This window comes from Oncorhynchus masou, unplaced genomic scaffold (genome assembly GCF_036934945.1).
Source record: "Oncorhynchus masou masou isolate Uvic2021 unplaced genomic scaffold, UVic_Omas_1.1 unplaced_scaffold_594, whole genome shotgun sequence".
Classification (NCBI taxonomy): domain Eukaryota; kingdom Metazoa; phylum Chordata; class Actinopteri; order Salmoniformes; family Salmonidae; genus Oncorhynchus; species Oncorhynchus masou.
Window position 1 is genome coordinate 255,336 of NW_027012364.1, and position 20,123 is coordinate 275,458.

General features: G+C 45.4%; 1 protein-coding gene across 1 annotated transcript in view; it reads right to left on the reverse strand.

Moving 5' to 3' along the window:
• LOC135536310 (F-box only protein 10-like) overlaps nucleotides 1-14,980 on the reverse strand; it is a 31,417-nt gene extending 16,437 nt beyond the window's left edge. The window contains exons 1-5 of the mRNA XM_064962663.1: nucleotides 14,782-14,980; nucleotides 12,801-13,051; nucleotides 12,436-12,703; nucleotides 6,858-6,992; nucleotides 2,979-3,800 (exon numbers count right to left, since the gene is read on the reverse strand). Of these exons, the coding sequence (XP_064818735.1) occupies nucleotides 2,979-3,800; nucleotides 6,858-6,992; nucleotides 12,436-12,703; nucleotides 12,801-13,027 (1,452 nt within the window). The 5' untranslated portion in view covers nucleotides 13,028-13,051; nucleotides 14,782-14,980. The remainder of the gene's footprint in view (nucleotides 1-2,978; nucleotides 3,801-6,857; nucleotides 6,993-12,435; nucleotides 12,704-12,800; nucleotides 13,052-14,781) is intronic.
• Between the last annotated feature and the right edge of the window lie 5,143 nt (nucleotides 14,981-20,123).

Sequence of the window (20,123 nt, forward strand, 5' to 3'; positions counted from 1 at the left end):
GACCAAAGGACAGATTTCCACCGGTCTGATGTCCATTGCTCGTGTTTCTTGGCCCAAGCAAGTCTCTTCTTCTTATTGGTGTCTTTTAGTAGTGGTTTCTTTGCAGCAATTTGACCATGAAGGCCTGATTCACACAGTCTCCACTGAACAGTTGATGTTGAGATGTGTCTGTTACTTGAACTCTGTGAAGCATTTATTTGGGCTGCAATTTCTGAGGCTGGTAACTCTAATGAACTTATCCTCTGCAGCAGAGGTAACACTGGTTCTTCCTTTCCTGTGGCGGTCCTCATAAGAGCCAGTTTCATCATAGCGATTGATGGGTTTTGCGACTGCACTTAAAGAAATGTTCAAAGTTCTTGACATTTTCCGTATTGACTGACCTTCATGTCTTAAAGTAATGATGGACTGTCGTTTCTCTTTGCTTATTTGAGCTGTTCTTGACATAATATGGACTTGGTCTTTTACCAAATAGGGCTATCTTCTGTATACCACCCCTACCTTGTCACAACACAACTGACTGGCTCAAACGCATTAAAAAGGAAAGACATTTCCCAAATGCACTTTTAAGAAGGTACACCTGTTAGTTGAAATGCATTCCAGGTGACTACCTCATGAAGCTGGTTGAGAGAATGCCAAGCGTGTGCAAAGCTGTCATCAAGGCAACGGGTGGCTATTTGAAGAATCTCAAATCTCAAATATATTTTGATTTGTTTAACACTTTTTTTGGTTACTACATGATTCCATACGTGTTATTTCATAGTTGTGATGTCCTCACTATTATTCTACAATGTAGAAAATAGTACAAATAAAGAAAACCCTGGAATGAGTAGGGGGTCTAAAACTTTTGACCGGTAGTGGACATTACTATCTAAACACATTCAGTTAAGGGAGGATATATACATCAACAAACCAACCCATCAACCAACCAACCAACCAACCCATCAATCAACCAACCCATCAATCAACCAACCCATCAACAAACCAACCCATCAACAAACCAACCCATCAACCAACCAACCAACCAACCCATCAATCAACCATCAATCATCAATCAACCAACCCATCAAAAAACCAACCCATCAACAAACCAACCCATCAACCAACCAACCAACCAACCCATCAATCAACCAACCCATCAACAAACCAACCCATCAACAAACCAACCCATCAACCAACCAACCAACCAACCCATCAATCAACCAACCCATCAACAAACCAACCCATCAATCAACCAACACATCAATCAATAAACCCATCAATCAATCAACAAACCAACCAATCAACAAACCAACCCATCAATCAACTAACCCATCAACCAACCAACCAACCCATCAATCAACAAACCAACCCATCAACCAACCAACCCATCAATCAACCAACCCATCAATCAACCAACACATCAATCAATAAACACATCAATCAATAAACCCATCAATCAATCAACAAACCAACCAATCAACAAACCAACCCATCAATCAACTAACCCATCAACCAACCAACCAACCCATCAATCAACCAACCAACCCTTCAATCAAGCAACCCATCAATCAACCAACCCATCAATCAACCAACCCATCAATCAACCAACCAACCCATCAATCAATCAACCAACCCATCAATCAACCAACCCATCAATCAACCAACCAACCCATCAATCAACCAACCCATCAATCAAGCAACCCATCAATCAATCAACCAACCATCCCATCAATCAACCAACCCATCAATCAATCAAGCAACCCATCAATCAACAAACCAACCAACCAACCCATAAATCAACCAACCTATCAATCAATAAACCCATCAATCAACCAACCCATCAATCAATAAACCCATCCATCAACCAACCCATCAATCAATCAACCAACCCTTCAATCAACCAAGCCATCAATCAATCAAGCAACCCATCAATCAACAAACCAACCAACCAACCCATAAATCAACCAACCAATCAATCAATAAACCCATCAACCAACCAACCCATCAATCAACCAACCCATCAATCAACCAACCAACCCATCAATCAACCAACCCATCAATCAACCAACCCATCAATCAACCAACCCATCAATCAACCAACCCATCAATCCATCAACCCATCAATCAATAAACCCATCAACCAACCAACCCATCAACCAACCAACCCATCAATCAACCAACCCATCAATCAACCAACCAACCAACCCATCAATCAACCAACCCATCAATCAACCAACCAACCCATCAACCAACCAACCCATCAATCAACCAACCAACCAACCAACCCATAAATCAACCAACCTATCAATCAACCAACCCATCAATCAACCAACCCATCAATCAACCAACCAACCCATCAATCAACCAACCAACCCATCAATCAACCAACCAACCCATCAACCAACCAACCCATCAATCAACCAACCAACCCTTCAATCAACCAAGCCATCAATCAATCAAGCAACCCATCAATCAACAAACCAACCAACCAACCCATAAATCAACCAACCAATCAATCAATAAACCCATCAACCAACCAACCCATCAATCAACCAACCCATCAATCAACCAACCAACCCATCAATCAACCAACCCATCAATCAACCAACCCATCAATCAACCAACCCATCAATCAACCAACCCATCAATCCATCAACCCATCAATCAATAAACCCATCAACCAACCAACCCATCAACCAACCAACCCATCAATCAACCAACCCATCAATCAACCAACCAACCAACCCATCAATCAACCAACCCATCAATCAACCAACCAACCCATCAACCAACCAACCCATCAATCAACCAACCAACCAACCAACCCATAAATCAACCAACCTATCAATCAACCAACCCATCAATCAACCAACCCATCAATCAACCAACCAACCCATCAATCAACCAACCAACCCATCAATCAACCAACCAACCCATCAACCAACCAACCCATCAATCAACCAACCCATCCTATCAGATCGGCAGCCCTATCTGGTTACCGTGGCGTTCTGGATGCAGCGCACGGCATAGGTCAGTCCCCGGAACACGTTTCCTTCCAACCTGGCGTTTCCGTGGTTACACACGTGCACGCCGCCCTTGCCGTCCCGAAACAGGCAGCGCCTCAGCACGCACCCCTGCACTGTCTCGATCAGCGCCTGGGCCCCGGGGTCGCGTTGTAGCTCCTCGGTCAGGGTTCGGACTTCAGGGGTCAGCGAGGGGAAGTCGTCCTGGTTGGGTCTGAGGAGATGAGAGAGGCCGTGGTGACTGTGGGCCAGTCTGTAGTTTAGACTGTTGTTGCCTTGTCCTGAACCTTCCTCTCCTTTTTCCTCCTCCTCCTCCTCTTCCTCGTCACTAAGAGCGCTGTCGCTCCAGCCGTCCTCAATCACCGTCTCCTGACACACTCCTTCCTCCCCTCCTCCTCCTCCTCCTCTCCTCCTGCTCTCTGTTTCTCCTTTGCTCCAGTCCTCCAGGGTGACGGTAGCCCCAGGGGGCTGTGTGGCTCCTGAATGCCCGCCCAAGGTGTCCCCAGCTGGGCTACCGCTCCCAGGCGAGGTCCAGGATGTGGTGACTCGGGCCAGAGAGGCCAAGTGTTTACAGGCCCAGTTCCGCTCAATCACTGGAGCGCCCTCAACCGTCACGGACGCCGAATCACTTCCTGAGAAATCACAGCTATCCAACAGGCTGAGGGCCACGCCCAGGAAGTGGGTGGAGCTTCCCTGTGAGAATGAGCAGAAACGAGCGTGGCAAGTTCCTGGCCCTTGGATCTGCAGCTGAGCTCCCTCGAAATTACAGTTGTCCAACTGGACGTGACCTGACGACGTCTGGTGGAGGGAGAGGGGAGGAGGGAGTAGAGGGCAGGAGGAGGAGGGAGGAGGTAGAGGGCAGGAGGGAGTAGAGGGTAGGAGGAGGAGGAAGGAGGTAGAGGGTAGGAGGTAGAGGGCAGGAGGGAGTAGAGGGTAGGAGGAGGAGGAAGGAGGTAGAGGGTAGGAGGTAGAGGGCAGGAGGGAGTAGAGGGTAGGAGGAGGAGGAAGGAGGTAGAGGGTAGGAGGTAGAGGGCAGGAGGGAGTAGAGGGCAGGAGGAGGGCAGGAGGGAGTAGAGGGTAGGAGGAGGAGGAAGGAGGTAGAGGGTAGGAGGTAGAGGGCAGGAGGGAGTAGAGGGTAGGAGGAGGAGGAAGGAGGTAGAGGGTAGGAGGTAGAGGGCAGGAGGGAGTAGAGGGTAGGAGGGAGAGGGAGGAGGTAGAGGGTAGGAGAGAGAGGGAGGAGGTAGAGGGCAGGAGGATGTAGAGGGCAGGAGGTGGAGGGCAGGAGGGAGTAGATGGTAGATTGGTGAGGGAGGAGGTAGAGGGCAGGAGGGGGAGGGAGGAGGTAGAGGGTATGAGATAGAGGGCAGGAGGGAGTAGAGGGTAGGAGGGAGAGGGAGGAGGTAGAGGGTAGGAGAGAGAGGGAGGAGGTAGAGGGCAGGAGGATGTAGAGGGCAGGAGGTGGAGGGCAGGAGGGAGTAGAGGTAGAGGGTAGGAGAGAGAGGGAGAAGGTAGAGGGCAGGAGGGAGTAGAGGGTAGGAGGGAGAGGAAGGAGGTAGAGGGTAGGAGAGAGAGGGAGGAGGTAGAGGGCAGGAGGTGGAGGGCAGGAGGGGGTAGAGGGTAGGAGGGAGAGGGAGGAGGTAGAGGGCAGGAGGGGGAGGGAGGAGGTAGAGGGTAGGAGGTAGAGGGCAGGAGGGGGAGGGAGGAGGTAGAGGGTAGGAGGTAGAGGGTAGGAGGAGGAGGGCAGGAGGTAGAAGGTAGGAGGTAGAGGGCAGGAGGGAAGTAGAGGGTAGGAGGGAGAGGGAGGAGGTAGAGGGTAGGAGGTAGAGGGCAGGAGGGAAGTAGAGGGTAGGAGGGAGAGGGAGGAGGTAGAGGGTAGGAGAGAGAGGGAGAAGGTAGAGGGCAGGAGGGAGTAGAGGGTAGGAGGGAGAGGAAGGAGGTAGAGGGTAGGAGAGAGAGGGAGGAGGTGGAGGGCAGGAGGTGGAGGGCAGGAGGGAGTAGAGGGTAGGAGGGAGAGGGAGGAGGTAGAGGGCAGGAGGGGGAGGGAGGAGGTAGAGGGCAGGAGGGGAGGGAGGAGGTAGAGGGCAGGAGGGAGTAGAGGGTCGGAGGGAGAGGGAGGAGGTAGAGGGCAGGAGGGGGAGGGAGGAGGGAGAGTGAGGAGGTAGAGGGCAGGAGGAGAGGGAGGAGGTAGAGGGCAGGAGGAGGAGGGAGGAGGTAGAGGGCAGGAGGAGGAGGGAGGAGGTAGAGGGCAGGAGGAGGAGGGAGGAGGTAGAGGGTAGGAGGTAGAGGGCAGGAGGAGGAGGGAGGAGGTAAAGGGCAGGAGGAGGAGGGAGGAGGTAGAGGGCAGGAGGAGGAGGGAGGAGGTAGAGGGCAGGAGGGAGTAGAGGGTAGGAGGGAGAGGGAGGAGGTAGAGGGCAGGAGGGGGAGGGAGGAGGTAGAGGGCAGGAGGGAGAGTGAGGAGGTAGAGGGCAGGAGGGGGTCGAGGGTAGGAGGGAGAGGGAGGAGGTAGAGGGCAGGAGGGGGAGGGAGGAGGTAGAGGGCAGGAGGGAGAGTGAGGAGGTAGAGGGCAGGAGGAGAGGGAAGAGGTAGAGGGCAGGAGGAGGAGGGAGGAGGTAGAGGGCAGGAGGAGGAGGGAGGAGGTAGAGGGCAGGAGGAGGAGGGAGGAGGTAGAGGGTAGGAGGTAGAGGGCAGGAGGGAGGAGGTAGAGGGCAGGAGGAGGAGGGAGGAGGTAGAGGGTAGGAGGTAGAGGGCAGGAGGGAGTCGAGGGTAGGAGGGAGAGGGAGGAGGTAGAGGGCAGGAGGGGGAGGGAGGAGGTAGAGGGCAGGAGGGAGAGTGAGGAGGTAGAGGGCAGGAGGAGAGGGAAGAGGTAGAGGGCAGGAGGAGGAGGGAGGAGGTAGAGGGCAGGAGGAGGAGGGAGGAGGTAGAGGGCAGGAGGGGGGGTAGAGGGCAGGAGGAGGAGGGAGGAGGTAGAGGGCAGGAGGAGGGAGGAGGTAGAGGGCAGGAGGTGAGAGGAGGTAGAGGGCAGGAGGAGGAGGGAGGAGGTAGAGGGCAGGAGGAGGGAGGAGGTAGAGGGCAGGAGGGGGGTAGAGGGCAGGAGGAGGGAGGAGGTAGAGGGCAGGAGGAGGAAGGAGGAGGTAGAGGGCAGGAGGAGGAGGAGGGAGGAGGTAGAGGGCAGGAGGAGGAAGGAGGAGGTAGAGGGCAGGAGGAGGGAGGAGGTGGAGGGCAGGAGGAGGAAGGAGGAGGTAGAGGGCAGGAGGAGGGAGGAGGTAGAGGGCAGGAGGAGGGAGGAGGTAGAGGGCAGGAGGGTGGGGTAGAGGGCAGGCGGAGGGAGGCGGTAGAGGGCAGGAGGGGGGGGTAGAGGGCAGGGGGAGGAGGTAGAGGGCAGGAGGAGGAAGGAGGAGATAGAGGGCAGGAGGAGGGAGGAGGATGTAGAGAGCAGGAGGGAGAGGGAGGAGGTAGAGGGCAGGAGGGAGAGGGAGGAGGTAGAGGGCAGGAGGGAGAGGGAGGAGGTAGAGGGCAGGAGGAGGAGGGGAGGAGGAGGAAGGAGGAGGTAGAAGGCAGGAGGAGAAAGGAGGAGGTAGAAGGCAGGAGGAAGAGCAAGGAGGTAGAGGGCAGGAGGGGGGTAGAGGGCAGGAGGAGGAGTGAGGAGGTAGAGGGCAGGAGGAGGAGGGAGGAGGGAGAGGGCAGAAGGAGGAGGGAGAGGGCAGAAGGAGGAGGGAGAGGGCAGGAGGGAGAGAGGGAGGAGGTAGAGGGTAGGGAGGAGGGAGAGGGAGGGAGGGAGGGTAGGGAGGAGGGAGAGGCACTGTCACATGCACTGTTGTAAAAAGGGTTTTATAAATGTGATCTGATTGGATGTACCTTGTATACAACGGTGGAGAACCATGCAGGCATGAAGACCAGGTTGGACAGCCTGGCTGTGGGACACTGCTGCTCCAGACTGACCAGGAGAGCCACGTCCCCCAGCCTCCCTAACCCCACCACCTCCACAGGCACCTGGCAGGGTCAAAGGTCAATATTTTCATTTATCAAATTGCAGATCTTATTACAATACATGATACTAAAAGATATTAACAGATACTAATATATTAACAGATACTAACAGATATTAACAGATAGTAACATATACTAACAGATATTAACAGATACTAACAGATACTAACAGATATTAACAGATAGTAACATATACTAACAGATATTAACAGATACTAACAGATACTAACAAGTACTAACAGATATTAACAGATACTAACAGATATTAACAGATACTAACAGATATTAACAGATACTAACAGGCATTAACAGATACTAACAGATACTAACAGATACTAACAGATACTAACAGATATTAACAGATACTAACATATACTAAAAGATAATAACAGATATTAACAGATACTAACAGATACTAACAGGCATTAACAGATACTAAAAGATACTAACAGGCATTAACAGACACTAACATATACTAAAAGATAATAACAGATACTAACAGATACTAACAGATATTAACAGATATTAACAGATATTAACAGATATTAACAGACACTAACATATACTAACAGATACTAACAGATATTAACAGATACTAACAGATACTAACAGGCATTAACAGATACTAAACGATACTAACAGGCATTAACAGACACTAACATATACTAAAAGATAATAACAGATATTAACAGATACTAACAGATACTAACAGATATTAACAGATATTAACAGATATTAACAGACACTAACATATACTAACAGATACTAACAGATATTAACAGATACTAACAGATATTAACAGATATTAACAGACACTAACATATACTAACAGATATTAACAGATACTAACAGATACTAACAGATATTAACAGATACTAACAGATACTAACAGATATTAACAGATAGTAACATATACTAACAGATATTAACAGATACTAACAGATACTAACAAGTACTAACAGATATTAACAGATACTAACAGATATTAACAGATACTAACAGATATTAACAGATACTAACAGGCATTAACAGATACTAACAGATACTAACAGATATTAACAGATACTAACATATACTAAAAGATAATAACAGATATTAACAGATACTAACAGATACAAACAGGCATTAACAGATACTAAAAGATACTAACAGGCATTAACAGACACTAACATATACTAAAAGATAATAACAGATACTAACAGATACTAACAGATATTAACAGATATTAACAGATATTAACAGACACTAACATATACTAACAGATATTAACAGATACTAACAGATACTAACAGGCATTAACAGATACTAAACGATACTAACAGGCATTAACAGACACTAACATATACTAAAAGATAATAACAGATATTAACAGATACTAACAGATACTAACAGATACTAACAGATATTAACAGATATTAACAGATATTAACAGATATTAACAGACACTAACATATACTAACAGATACTAACAGATATTAACAGATACTAACAGATATTAACAGATATTAACAGACACTAACATATACTAACAGATATTAACAGATACTAACAGATACTAACAGATATTAACAGATACTAACAGATACTAACAGATATTAACAGATAGTAACATATACTAACAGATATTAACAGATACTAACAGATACTAACAAGTACTAACAGATATTAACAGATACTAACAGATATTAACAGATACTAACAGATATTAACAGATACTAACAGGCATTAACAGATACTAACAGATACTAACAGATATTAACAGATACTAACATATACTAAAAGATAATAACAGATATTAACAGATACTAACAGATACTAACAGGCATTAACAGATACTAAAAGATACTAACAGGCATTAACAGACACTAACATATACTAAAAGATAATAACAGATACTAACAGATACTAACAGATATTAACAGATATTAACAGATATTAACAGACACTAACATATACTAACAGATATTAACAGATACTAACAGATACTAACAGGCATTAACAGATACTAAACGATACTAACAGGCATTAACAGACACTAACATATACTAAAAGATAATAACAGATATTAACAGATACTAACAGATACTAACAGATATTAACAGATATTAACAGATATTAACAGACACTAACATATACTAACAGATACTAACAGATATTAACAGATACTAACAGATATTAACAGATATTAACAGACACTAACATATACTAACAGATATTAACAGATACTAACAGATACTAACAGATATTAACAGATACTAACAGATACTAACAGATATTAACAGATAGTAACATATACTAACAGATATTAACAGATACTAACAGATACTAACAAGTACTAACAGATATTAACAGATACTAACAGATATTAACAGATACTAACAGATATTAACAGATACTAACAGGCATTAACAGATACTAACAGATACTAACAGATATTAACAGATACTAACATATACTAAAAGATAATAACAGATATTAACAGATACTAACAGATACTAACAGGCATTAACAGATACTAAAAGATACTAACAGGCATTAACAGACACTAACATATACTAAAAGATAATAACAGATACTAACAGATACTAACAGATACTAACAGATATTAACAGATATTAACAGATATTAACAGATATTAACAGACACTAACATATACTAACAGATACTAACAGATATTAACAGATACTAACAGATACTAACAGACATTAACAGATACTAAACGATACTAACAGGCATTAACAGACACTAACATATACTAAAAGATAATAACAGATATTAACAGATACTAACAGATATTAACAGATATTAACAGATATTAACAGATATTAACAGATATTAACAGACACTAACAGATACTAACAGATACTAACAGATATTAACAGATACTAACAGATATTAACAGATATTAACAGACACTAACATATACTAACAGATATTAACAGATACTAACAGATACTAACAGATATTAACAGATACTAACAGACATTAAGGTACTAATATATTAACAGATACTAACAGATATTAATGTACTAACATTAACAGATATTAACAGATACTGACAGATATTAACAGATACTAACAGATATTAACAGATATTAACAGATACTAACAGATATTAACAGATATTAACAGATACTAACAGATACTAACAGATATTAACAGATATTAACAGATACTAACAGATATTGACAGACACTAACAGACATTAAGATACTAATATATTAACAGATACTAACATATATTAATGTACTAATATATTAACAGATATTAACAGACACTAACAGACATTAAGATACTAATATATTAACAGATACTAACAGATATTAATGTACTAATATATTAACAGATACTAACAGACACTAACAGATGCAAACAGGCATTAAGGTACTAATATACTAACAGATATTAACAGATACTAACAGATACTAACAGATACTAATATATTAACAGATACTAACAGACACTAACATATACTAACTGGCATTAAGGTACTAATATACTAACAGATACTAACAGATATTAACAGATACTAACAGATACTAACAGGTACTAACAGATACTAACAGACACTAACATATACTAACTGGCATTAAGGTACTAATATACTAACAGATACTAACATATACTAACTGGCATTAAGGTACTAATATACTAACAGACACTAACATATACTAACTGGCATTAAGGTACTAATATACTAACAGATACTAACAGATATTAACAGATACTAACAGATACTAACAGATACTAACAGGTACTAACAGATACTAACAGATACTAACAGATACTAACAGATATTAACAGATACTAACAGATATTAACAGATACTAACAGGCATTAACAGACACTAACATATACTAAAAGATAATAACAGATATTAACAGATACTAACATATACTAACAGATATTAACAGATATTAACAGATATTAACAGATACTAACAGGCATTAACAGACACTAACATATACTAAAAGATAATAACAGATATTAACAGATACTAACAGATATTAACAGACACTAACATATACTAACAGATATTAACAGATACTAACAGACATTAAGGTACTAATATATTAACAGATACTAACAGACACTAACAGACATTAAGATACTAATATATTAACAGATATTAACAGACACTAACAGACATTAAGATACTAATATATTAACAGATACTAACAGATATTAATGTACTAATATATTAACAGATACTAACAGATACTAACATATACTAATGGGCATTAACAGATATTAACAGATACTGACAGATATTAACAGATACTAACAGATATTAACAGATACTAACAGATACTAACAGATATTAACAGATACTAACAGATACTAACAGATATTAACAGATATTAACAGATACTAACAGATATTGACAGACACTAACAGACATTAAGATACTAATATATTAACAGATACTAACATATATTAATGTACTAATATATTAACAGATATTAACAGACACTAACAGACATTAAGATACTAATATATTAACAGATACTTACAGATATTAATGTACTAATATATTAACAGATATTAACAGATACTAACAGACACTAACATATACTAACTGGCATTAAGGTACTAATATACTAACAGATACTAACAGATATTAACAGATACTAACAGATACTAACAGATACTAACAGGTACTAACAGATACTAACAGATACTAACAGGTACTAACAGATACTAACAGATACTAACAGATATTAACAGATACTAACAGATATTAACAGATACTAACAGATACTAACAGATATTAACAGATACTAACAGATACTAACAGATACTAACAGATACTAACAGATATTAACAGATACTAACAGATATTAACAGATACTAATATACTAACAGATATTAACAGATACTAACAGATACTAACAGATATTAAGGTCAGCCAATCAGTAAGTCACCTTTAACTAGACATTATGTCATCAAGACAACAGCAGCCAATCAGTAAGTCACCTTTAACTAGACATTATGTCATCAAGACAACAGCAGCCAATCAGTAAGTCACCTTTAACTAGACATTATGTCATCAAGACAACAGCAGCCAATCAGTAAGTCACCTTTAACTAGACATTATGTCATCAAGACAACAGCAGCCAATCAGTAAGTCACCTTTAACTAGACATTATGTCATCAAGACAACAGCAGCCAATCAGTAAGTCACCTTTAACTAGACATTATGTCATCAAGACAACAGCAGCCAATCAGTAAGTCACCTTTAACTAGACATTATGTCATCAAGACAACAGCAGCCAATCAGTAAGTCACCTTTAACTAGACATTATGTCATCAAGACAACAGCAGCCAATCAGTAAGTCACCTTTAACTAGACATTATGTCATCAAGACAACAGCAGCCAATCAGTAAGTCACCTTTAACTAGACATTATGTCATCAAGACAACAGCAGCCAATCAGTCAAGTCACCTTCAGCACCAACTCTGCCTGCTCCTCATACACCCCGGGGTGCAGCACCACCCGGTCGTACGAGCCAGCGACCCCCAACGCCCCCCTCAGCGTCTCCAGCTCCAGCCCCGACCCCACCTGCCACACCCTCCTCTCCTTCCTCCGACGGAACAGGTGGAGGCAGGCGGAGGGCTGGAGCTCAGGGTGGGCGTGACGGGACCAGGTACGGCTGGCGATGGCGTGCTGCCTCAGGGCTTCTCTCCAGGATGAGGGCTCCAGGTGGGGCCGACTGGGAGGGGGGGGGGACACAGACAGACACACGGGGGTTAGAGAATGTCAACGAGAACCTTTCGTTGTTCAGAGAACGTCCGTCTCCACTTCAGTACCTGGGCCAGTTGGGGTGTCGAGGACACTCGGGCAGGCCCAGGCAGAGCTGTCTCCAACGGGTGTTATCCAGGGAGAGGATCAGCTCTCTCCAGGCCCTGCACACCAGGCTGCAACGGCCCAGCTCTGGGAGGGGGAGGTAGGCCAGGACCACTCGCCACACCTCCACTGGGAGGTGGACACCTCTACCTCCGCTGCTGCTACTGCTTCCCCTGCTGCCCAGTGACATGGCTCTGATAGGGAGGGTGGACACCTGGAGACAGGAGACACACAGACAGACTGGGTTAGTTTAGACTAGGCCCGACAGACAGACAGACAGACAGACAGACAGACAGACAGACAGACAGACAGACAGACAGACAGACAGACAGACAGACAGACAGACTAGGTTCGTTTAGACTAGACCTATAAACAGACAGACAGACAGACAGACAGACAGACAGACAGACAGACAGACTAGGTTTGTTTAGACTAGACCTATAAACAGACACAGACAGACAGACAGACAGACAGACAGACAGACAGACAGACAGACAGACAGACAGACAGACAGACAGACAGACAGACAGACAGAAAGATAGAAAGACAGACAGACAGACAGACAGACAGACAGACAGACAGACAGACAGACAGACTAGGCCTACAGACAGACAGACAGACAGACAGACAGACAGACTAGGTTTGTTTAGACTAGACCTATAAACAGACAGACAGACAGACAGACAGACAGACAGACAGACAGACGAGGACTACAGACAGACAGACAGGGTCTATAGACAGACAGACAGACAGAGACAGACAGACTAGGCCTATAGACAGACAGACAGACAGGGCCTATAAACTGACAGACAGACAGACAGACAGACTAGGCCTATAGACAGACAGACAGACTAGGACTACAGACAGACAGACAGACAGACAGACAGACAGACAGACAGACAGACAGACAGACGAGGACTACAGACAGACAGACAGGGTCTATAGACAGACAGACAGACAGAGACAGACAGACTAGGCCTATAGACAGACAGACAGACAGGGCCTATAAACTGACAGACAGACAGACAGACAGACTAGGCCTATAGACAGACAGACAGACTAGGACTACAGACAGACAGACAGACAGACAGACAGACAGGGCCTATAAACAGACAGACAGACAGACAGACAGACAGGGCCTATAAACAGACAGACAGACAGACAGACAGACAGATAGACAGACAGACAGGGTCGTTGTGATGGTGACTTCCACTGCCTATATCATGAATGATGAGCGTCTTGTAGTGTACATAGTTTAAGCTCTACAGACAGAGGCTGTCAATGACTGGCCCAGGAGAGGTTAAAATCTCCACCTGGCACAACCAGAAGAGGACTGGCCACCCCTCATAGCCTGGATCCTCTCTAGGTTTCTTCCTAGGTTCTGGCCTTTCTAGGGAGTTTTTCAGAGCCACCGTGCTTCTACACCTGCATTGCTTGCTGTTTGGGGTTTTAGGCCGGGTTTCTGTACAGCACTTTTGAGACATCAGCTGATGTAAGAAGGGCTATATAAATACATTTGATTTGATTTTGATTTGGCCAGATTACATTGTGGAACAGGCCAGCTAACATCTAACTAAAGGCTAGAGTGAGGAAGATGTTACAGTGTCTTGTCTGTCACTGAGTCATCATCATCATCATCATCATCAAGGGAATTTGTACCAACTAGCAACACACATCGACGGGGTGGCAACTGGCAACAACATTGGATCGTCGAGGGCGCAACTTTGTTTCAACATCGGCAACGTTCTAAGAACGTTAGAACGTAAAAAAATGAATTATTGGCTGGCTATATTTTTGTCGGGAAATAATAGCAACAATGTATCTACACATCTGCTTTTAGTGGACGTACCTGGTGAGATAAAGTTAGCGAGCGACCCGAATACTCACTAACGTTATTACGTCGGATTTACTACATTGTACACTAGGCTATATTTGACATCTTACCCGTGTTAAAGTCCCTTGGATGAAGCACCGCACATCCCAGCGTGGTTTTTAACTAGGTATATAGCTGTAATAGCCATGCTTCTTGAGATATATCGGAACAACGCCTGGTTCGGGATCAAGAATAGAAACACTGACAGGAATCAGACATTTTCCCTCACTTTACGGCAAGGCAAGCCATGGAAACCAACCAGGGACGCCCTTACACTGGGCGGGAGGGAGCGAGGGTGGGCGAGATAAGAGAGAGGGAGGAGAGAGAGTAGAGACAAGAGGAGAGAGACAGAAAGAGAGCGAGAGCGAGAGAGAGGAGGCTGAAGACGGAGAGAACTGAGAGGGAAGGGGAGGGATGAGGAGAGAGAGGAAATAAGTTTTTGCTCAAGTGATACACACACAAATACACACACACACACACACACACTAGTGATGCGCATGTTGACTCATAACCCGCAGTCCAAACCGCGGAGAAAGCGGGTCATTAAATATTGTTTGGTTGAAGTGCGGGTGTGTGGCGAGCGGGCGGTAAATGAAGATCAAATAATACCTTAAAAATCCATAACTGTCTCATTCTTGTGCAATTTATATCGATCTATAGGCTACATTGATATTTTTCATTTCATTATGTTAGGCTATTTGGCATTAGTGCGTAAAGCTTATTAACTGTAGTGCCTAACTGTATGCGCGTCAAGCTAAGCCAAATGCTTTTGGGACAGGTCAGAAAAGTATAAAACGATCCACGGAGGCAAGAATGTACGATGTGAATTGCACGTCAGCCCGCCTTAAATAATGCTAATTTAACCATTATCTTATTTGTTTAAAATGGAGTGGTAAATATGTTTTACAGTGATAAAAAAAAATTTTTTAACTTCCAAATGAAACGAACCCCCCCCCCCCCCCCCCATACATCTGTGTTGTGGTTTAAACCATTTATTAAGACGTGACTGCACTGTCCACTCAATAGTGCAACATTTCGGTCTCAGATGAGCGTCTTCAAAACGCATAGATTTTCCTTTCCACTTCCGCATTTTCGCCAGTTGTTTGTCATGCGCCCTTGATTAAAAAAATCGCCTTTATTCCAATACATTCTATTTTCCATCTATCTATTTTTCTTTGTTTTCCAGGCGCATTGTGGGTATAGGTGTTCTCCGTACCATTCATAGCCAGAAGTTCCAGAGCATTTATTTAACTTGATTTGTTTCTTGATTCAATTTGATTTTTTGATTTACTGGATAAACTGATAATGGTCGACAATATCACTAGACAACTAGCCTACAGCTAGACACCAATATCACTAGACAACTAGTCTACAGCTAGACACCAATATCACTAGACAACTAGCCTACAGCTAGACACCAATATCACTAGACAACTAGTCTACAGCTGAACACCAATCGGCATCCGTGGTAAAATCTCATGTAATAATTGTGATAATTGCTTTGTTTTCTCCTGTTAGTTCACATGCCCTGACACAGTGATATACAGGGCATTCAGAAACTATTCAGACTTGTTAAACTTTCTGTTTTACATTACAGCCTTATTCTAAAATGGATTCAATAGTTGTTTTTTCCCTTGATCAAATCTACACAATATTACCCCATAATGACAAAGCTTTTCATAGCCGAGCATTCAGAGGTCGAGACAGCAGGTCTCCTCCACTGCACAAGCCTGAGGGGGGGGGCGCAAGGCCAGACAGGAAGAGCAACATCAGTGACTCAACCCATTCAAGTCGAGTTTTAGTGGAATAAAGCCTGGCACGATGTAACACACCCATCCTAGGGACGGCATGAAAGAGAATCCCAGTGGAGAGAGAGAGGGAACCGGCCATGCAGAGACGGCAAGGGCATGAAAGAGAATCCCAGTGGAGAGAGAGAGAGGGAACCGGCCATGCAGAGACGGCAAGGGCATGAAAGAGAATCCCAGTGGAGAGAGAGAGAGGGAACCGGCCATGCAGAGACGGCAAGGGCATGAAAGAGAATCCCAGTGGAGAGAGAGAGGGAACCGGCCATGCAGAGACAGCAAGGGCATGAAAGAGAATCCCAGTGGAGAGAGAGAGAGGGAACCGGGCCATGCAGAGACAGCAAGGGCATGAAAGAGAATCCCAGTGGAGAGAGAGAGAGGGAACCGGCCATGCAGAGACAGCAAGGGCATGAAAGAGAATCCCAGTGGAGAGATAGAGAGGGAACCGGGCCATGCAGAGACAGCAAGGGCATGAAAGAGAATCCCAGTGGAGAGATAGAGAGGGAACCGGGCCATGCAGAGACAGCAAGGGCATGAAAGAGAATCCCAGTGGAGAGAGAGAGGGAACCGGCCATGCAGAGACAGCAAGGGCATGAAAGAGAATCCCAGTGGAGAGAGAGAGAGGGAACCGGGCCATGCAGAGACAGCAAGGGCATGAAAGAGAATCCCAGTGGAGAGAGAGAGGGAACCGGCCATGCAGAGACAGCAAGGGCATGAAAGAGAATCCCAGTGGAGAGAGAGAGGGAACCGGCCATGCAGAGACAGCAAGGGCATGAAAGAGAATCCCAGTGGAGAGAGAGAGGGAACCGGCCATGCAGAGACAGCAAGGGCATGAAAGAGAATCCCAGTGGGAGAGAGAGAGGGAACCGGGCCATGCAGAGACAGCAAGGGCATGAAAGAGAATCCCAGTGGAGAGAGAGAGAGGGAACCGGCCATGCAGAGACAGCAAGGGCATGAAAGAGAATCCCAGTGGAGAGAGAGAGAGGGAACCGGCCATGCAGAGACAGCAAGGGCATGAAAGAGAATCCCAGTGGAGAGAGAGAGAGGGAACCGGCCATGCAGAGACAGCAAGGGCATGAAAGAGAATCCCAGTGAGAGAGAGAGAGGGAACCGGCCATGCAGAGACAGCAAGGGCATGAAAGAGAATCCCAGTGGAGAGAGAGAGGGAACCGGGCCATGCAGAGACAGCAAGGGCATGAAAGAGAATCCCAGTGGAGAGAGAGAGAGGGAACCGGCCATGCAGAGACAGCAAGGGCATGAAAGAGAATCCCAGTGGAGAGAGAGAGAGGGAACCGGCCATGCAGAGACAGCAAGGGCATGAAAGAGAATCCCAGTGGAGAGAGAGAGAGGGAACCGGGCCATGCAGAGACAGCAAGGGCGTGAAAGAGAATCCCAGTGGAGAGAGAGAGAGGGAACCGGCCATGCAGAGACAGCAAGGGCGTGAAAGAGAATCCCAGTGGAGAGAGAGAGAGGGAACCGGCCATGCAGAGACAGCAAGGGCGTGAAAGAGAATCCCAGTGGAGAGAGAGAGGGAACCGGCCATGCAGAGACAGCAAGGGCGTGAAAGAGAATCCCAGTGAGAGAGAGAGGGAACCGGCCATGCAGAGACAGCAAGGGCGTGAAAGAGAATCCCAGTGGAGAGAGAGAGGGAACCGGCCATGCAGAGACAGCAAGGGCGTGAAAGAGAATCCCAGTGGAGAGAGAGAGAGGGAACCGGCCATGCAGAGACAGCAAGGGCGTGAAAGAGAATCCCAGTGGAGAGAGAGAGAGGGAACCGGCCATGCAGAGACAGCAAGGGCGTGAAAGAGAATCCCAGTGGAGAGAGAGAGGGAACCGGCCATGCAGAGACAGCAAGGGCGTGAAAGAGAATCCCAGTGGAGAGAGAGAGGGAACCGGCCATGCAGAGACAGCAAGGGCGTGAAAGAGAATCCCAGTGGAGAGAGAGAGAGGGAACCGGCCATGCAGAGACAGCAAGGGCGTGAAAGAGAATCCCAGTGGAGAGAGAGAGAGGGAACCGGCCATGCAGAGACAGCAAGGGCGTGAAAGAGAATCCCAGTGGAGAGAGAGAGGGAACCGGCCATGCAGAGACAGCAAGGGCGTGAAAGAGAATCCCAGTGGGAGAGAGAGAGGGAACCGGCCATGCAGAGACAGCAAGGGCGTGAAAGAGAATCCCAGTGGGGAGAGAGAGAGGGAACCGGCCATGCAGAGACAGCAAGGGCGTGAAAGAGAATCCCAGTGGGGAGAGAGAGAGGGAACCGGCCATGCAGAGACAGCAAGGGCGTGAAAGAGAATCCCAGTGGGGAGAGAGAGAGGGAACCGGCCATGCAGAGACAGCAAGGGCATGAAAGAGAATCCCAGTGGAGAGAGAGAGAGGGAACCGGCCATGCAGAGACAGCAAGGGCATGAAAGAGAATCCCAGTGGAGAGAGAGAGAGGGAACCGGCCATGCAGAGACAGCAAGGGCATGAAAGAGAATCCCAGTGGAGAGAGAGAGAGGGAACCGGCCATGCAGAGACAGCAAGGGCATGAAAGAGAATCCCAGTGGAGAGAGAGAGAGGGAACCGGGCCATGCAGAGACAGCAAGGGCGTTTCGTCGCTCCAGTGTCCTTCTGTTCACATACACATCCCAGAATACACTCAATCATAGGACCCACTGAAGAGATGAGTCTTCAGTAAAGACTTAAAGGCCGAGACCGAGTCTGCGTCTCTCACATGAATAGGCAGGCCATTCTGTTAAGAGCTGTTTGCTTAGAAATTCTAGGGACAATTAGGAGGCCTGCGTCTTGTGACCGTAGCGTACGTGTAGGTATGTACGGCAGGACCAAATCAGAGAGATAGGTAGGAGCAAGCCCATGTAATGCTTTGTAGGTTAGCAGTAAAAACAATTAGGAGGCCTGCGTCTTGTGACCGTAGCGTACGTGTAGGTATGTACGGCAGGACCAAATCGGAGAGATAGGTAGGAGCAAGCCCATGTAATACTTTGTAGGTTAGCAGTAAAACCTTGAAATCAGCCCTTGCCTTAACAGGAAGCCAGTGTAGAGAGGCTAGCACTGGAGTAATATGATCATAATATTGGTGTTCTAGTCCAGATTCTAGCAGCCATATTTAGCACTAACTGAAGTTTATTTAGTGTTTTATCCTGGTAGCCGGAAAGTAAAGCATTGCAGTAGTCTAATCTAGAAGTGACAAAAGCATGGATATATTTTTCTGCGTCATTTTCGGACAGAACTTTTAAATTTTTTTGCAATGTTACAAAGATGGAAAAAGCTGCCCTTGACATATTCTCGATATGTTCGTCAAAAGAGAGATCAGGGTCCAGAGTAACGCCCGAGGACAAACCATCCACAGAGACGAACTGCTATCTTTCCGACAGATAAGATCTAAACCAGGCCAGAACTTGTCCATGTAGACCAATTTGGGTTTCCAATCTCTCCAAAAGAATGTGGTGATCGATGGTATCAAAAGCAGCACTAAGGTCTAGGAGCACAAGGACAGATGCAGAGCCTCGATCCGATGCCATTAAAATGTCATTTACCACCTTCACAAGTGCCGTCTCAGTGCTATGATGGGGTCTAAAACCAGACTGAAGCATTTTCGTTGTTTGTCTTCAGG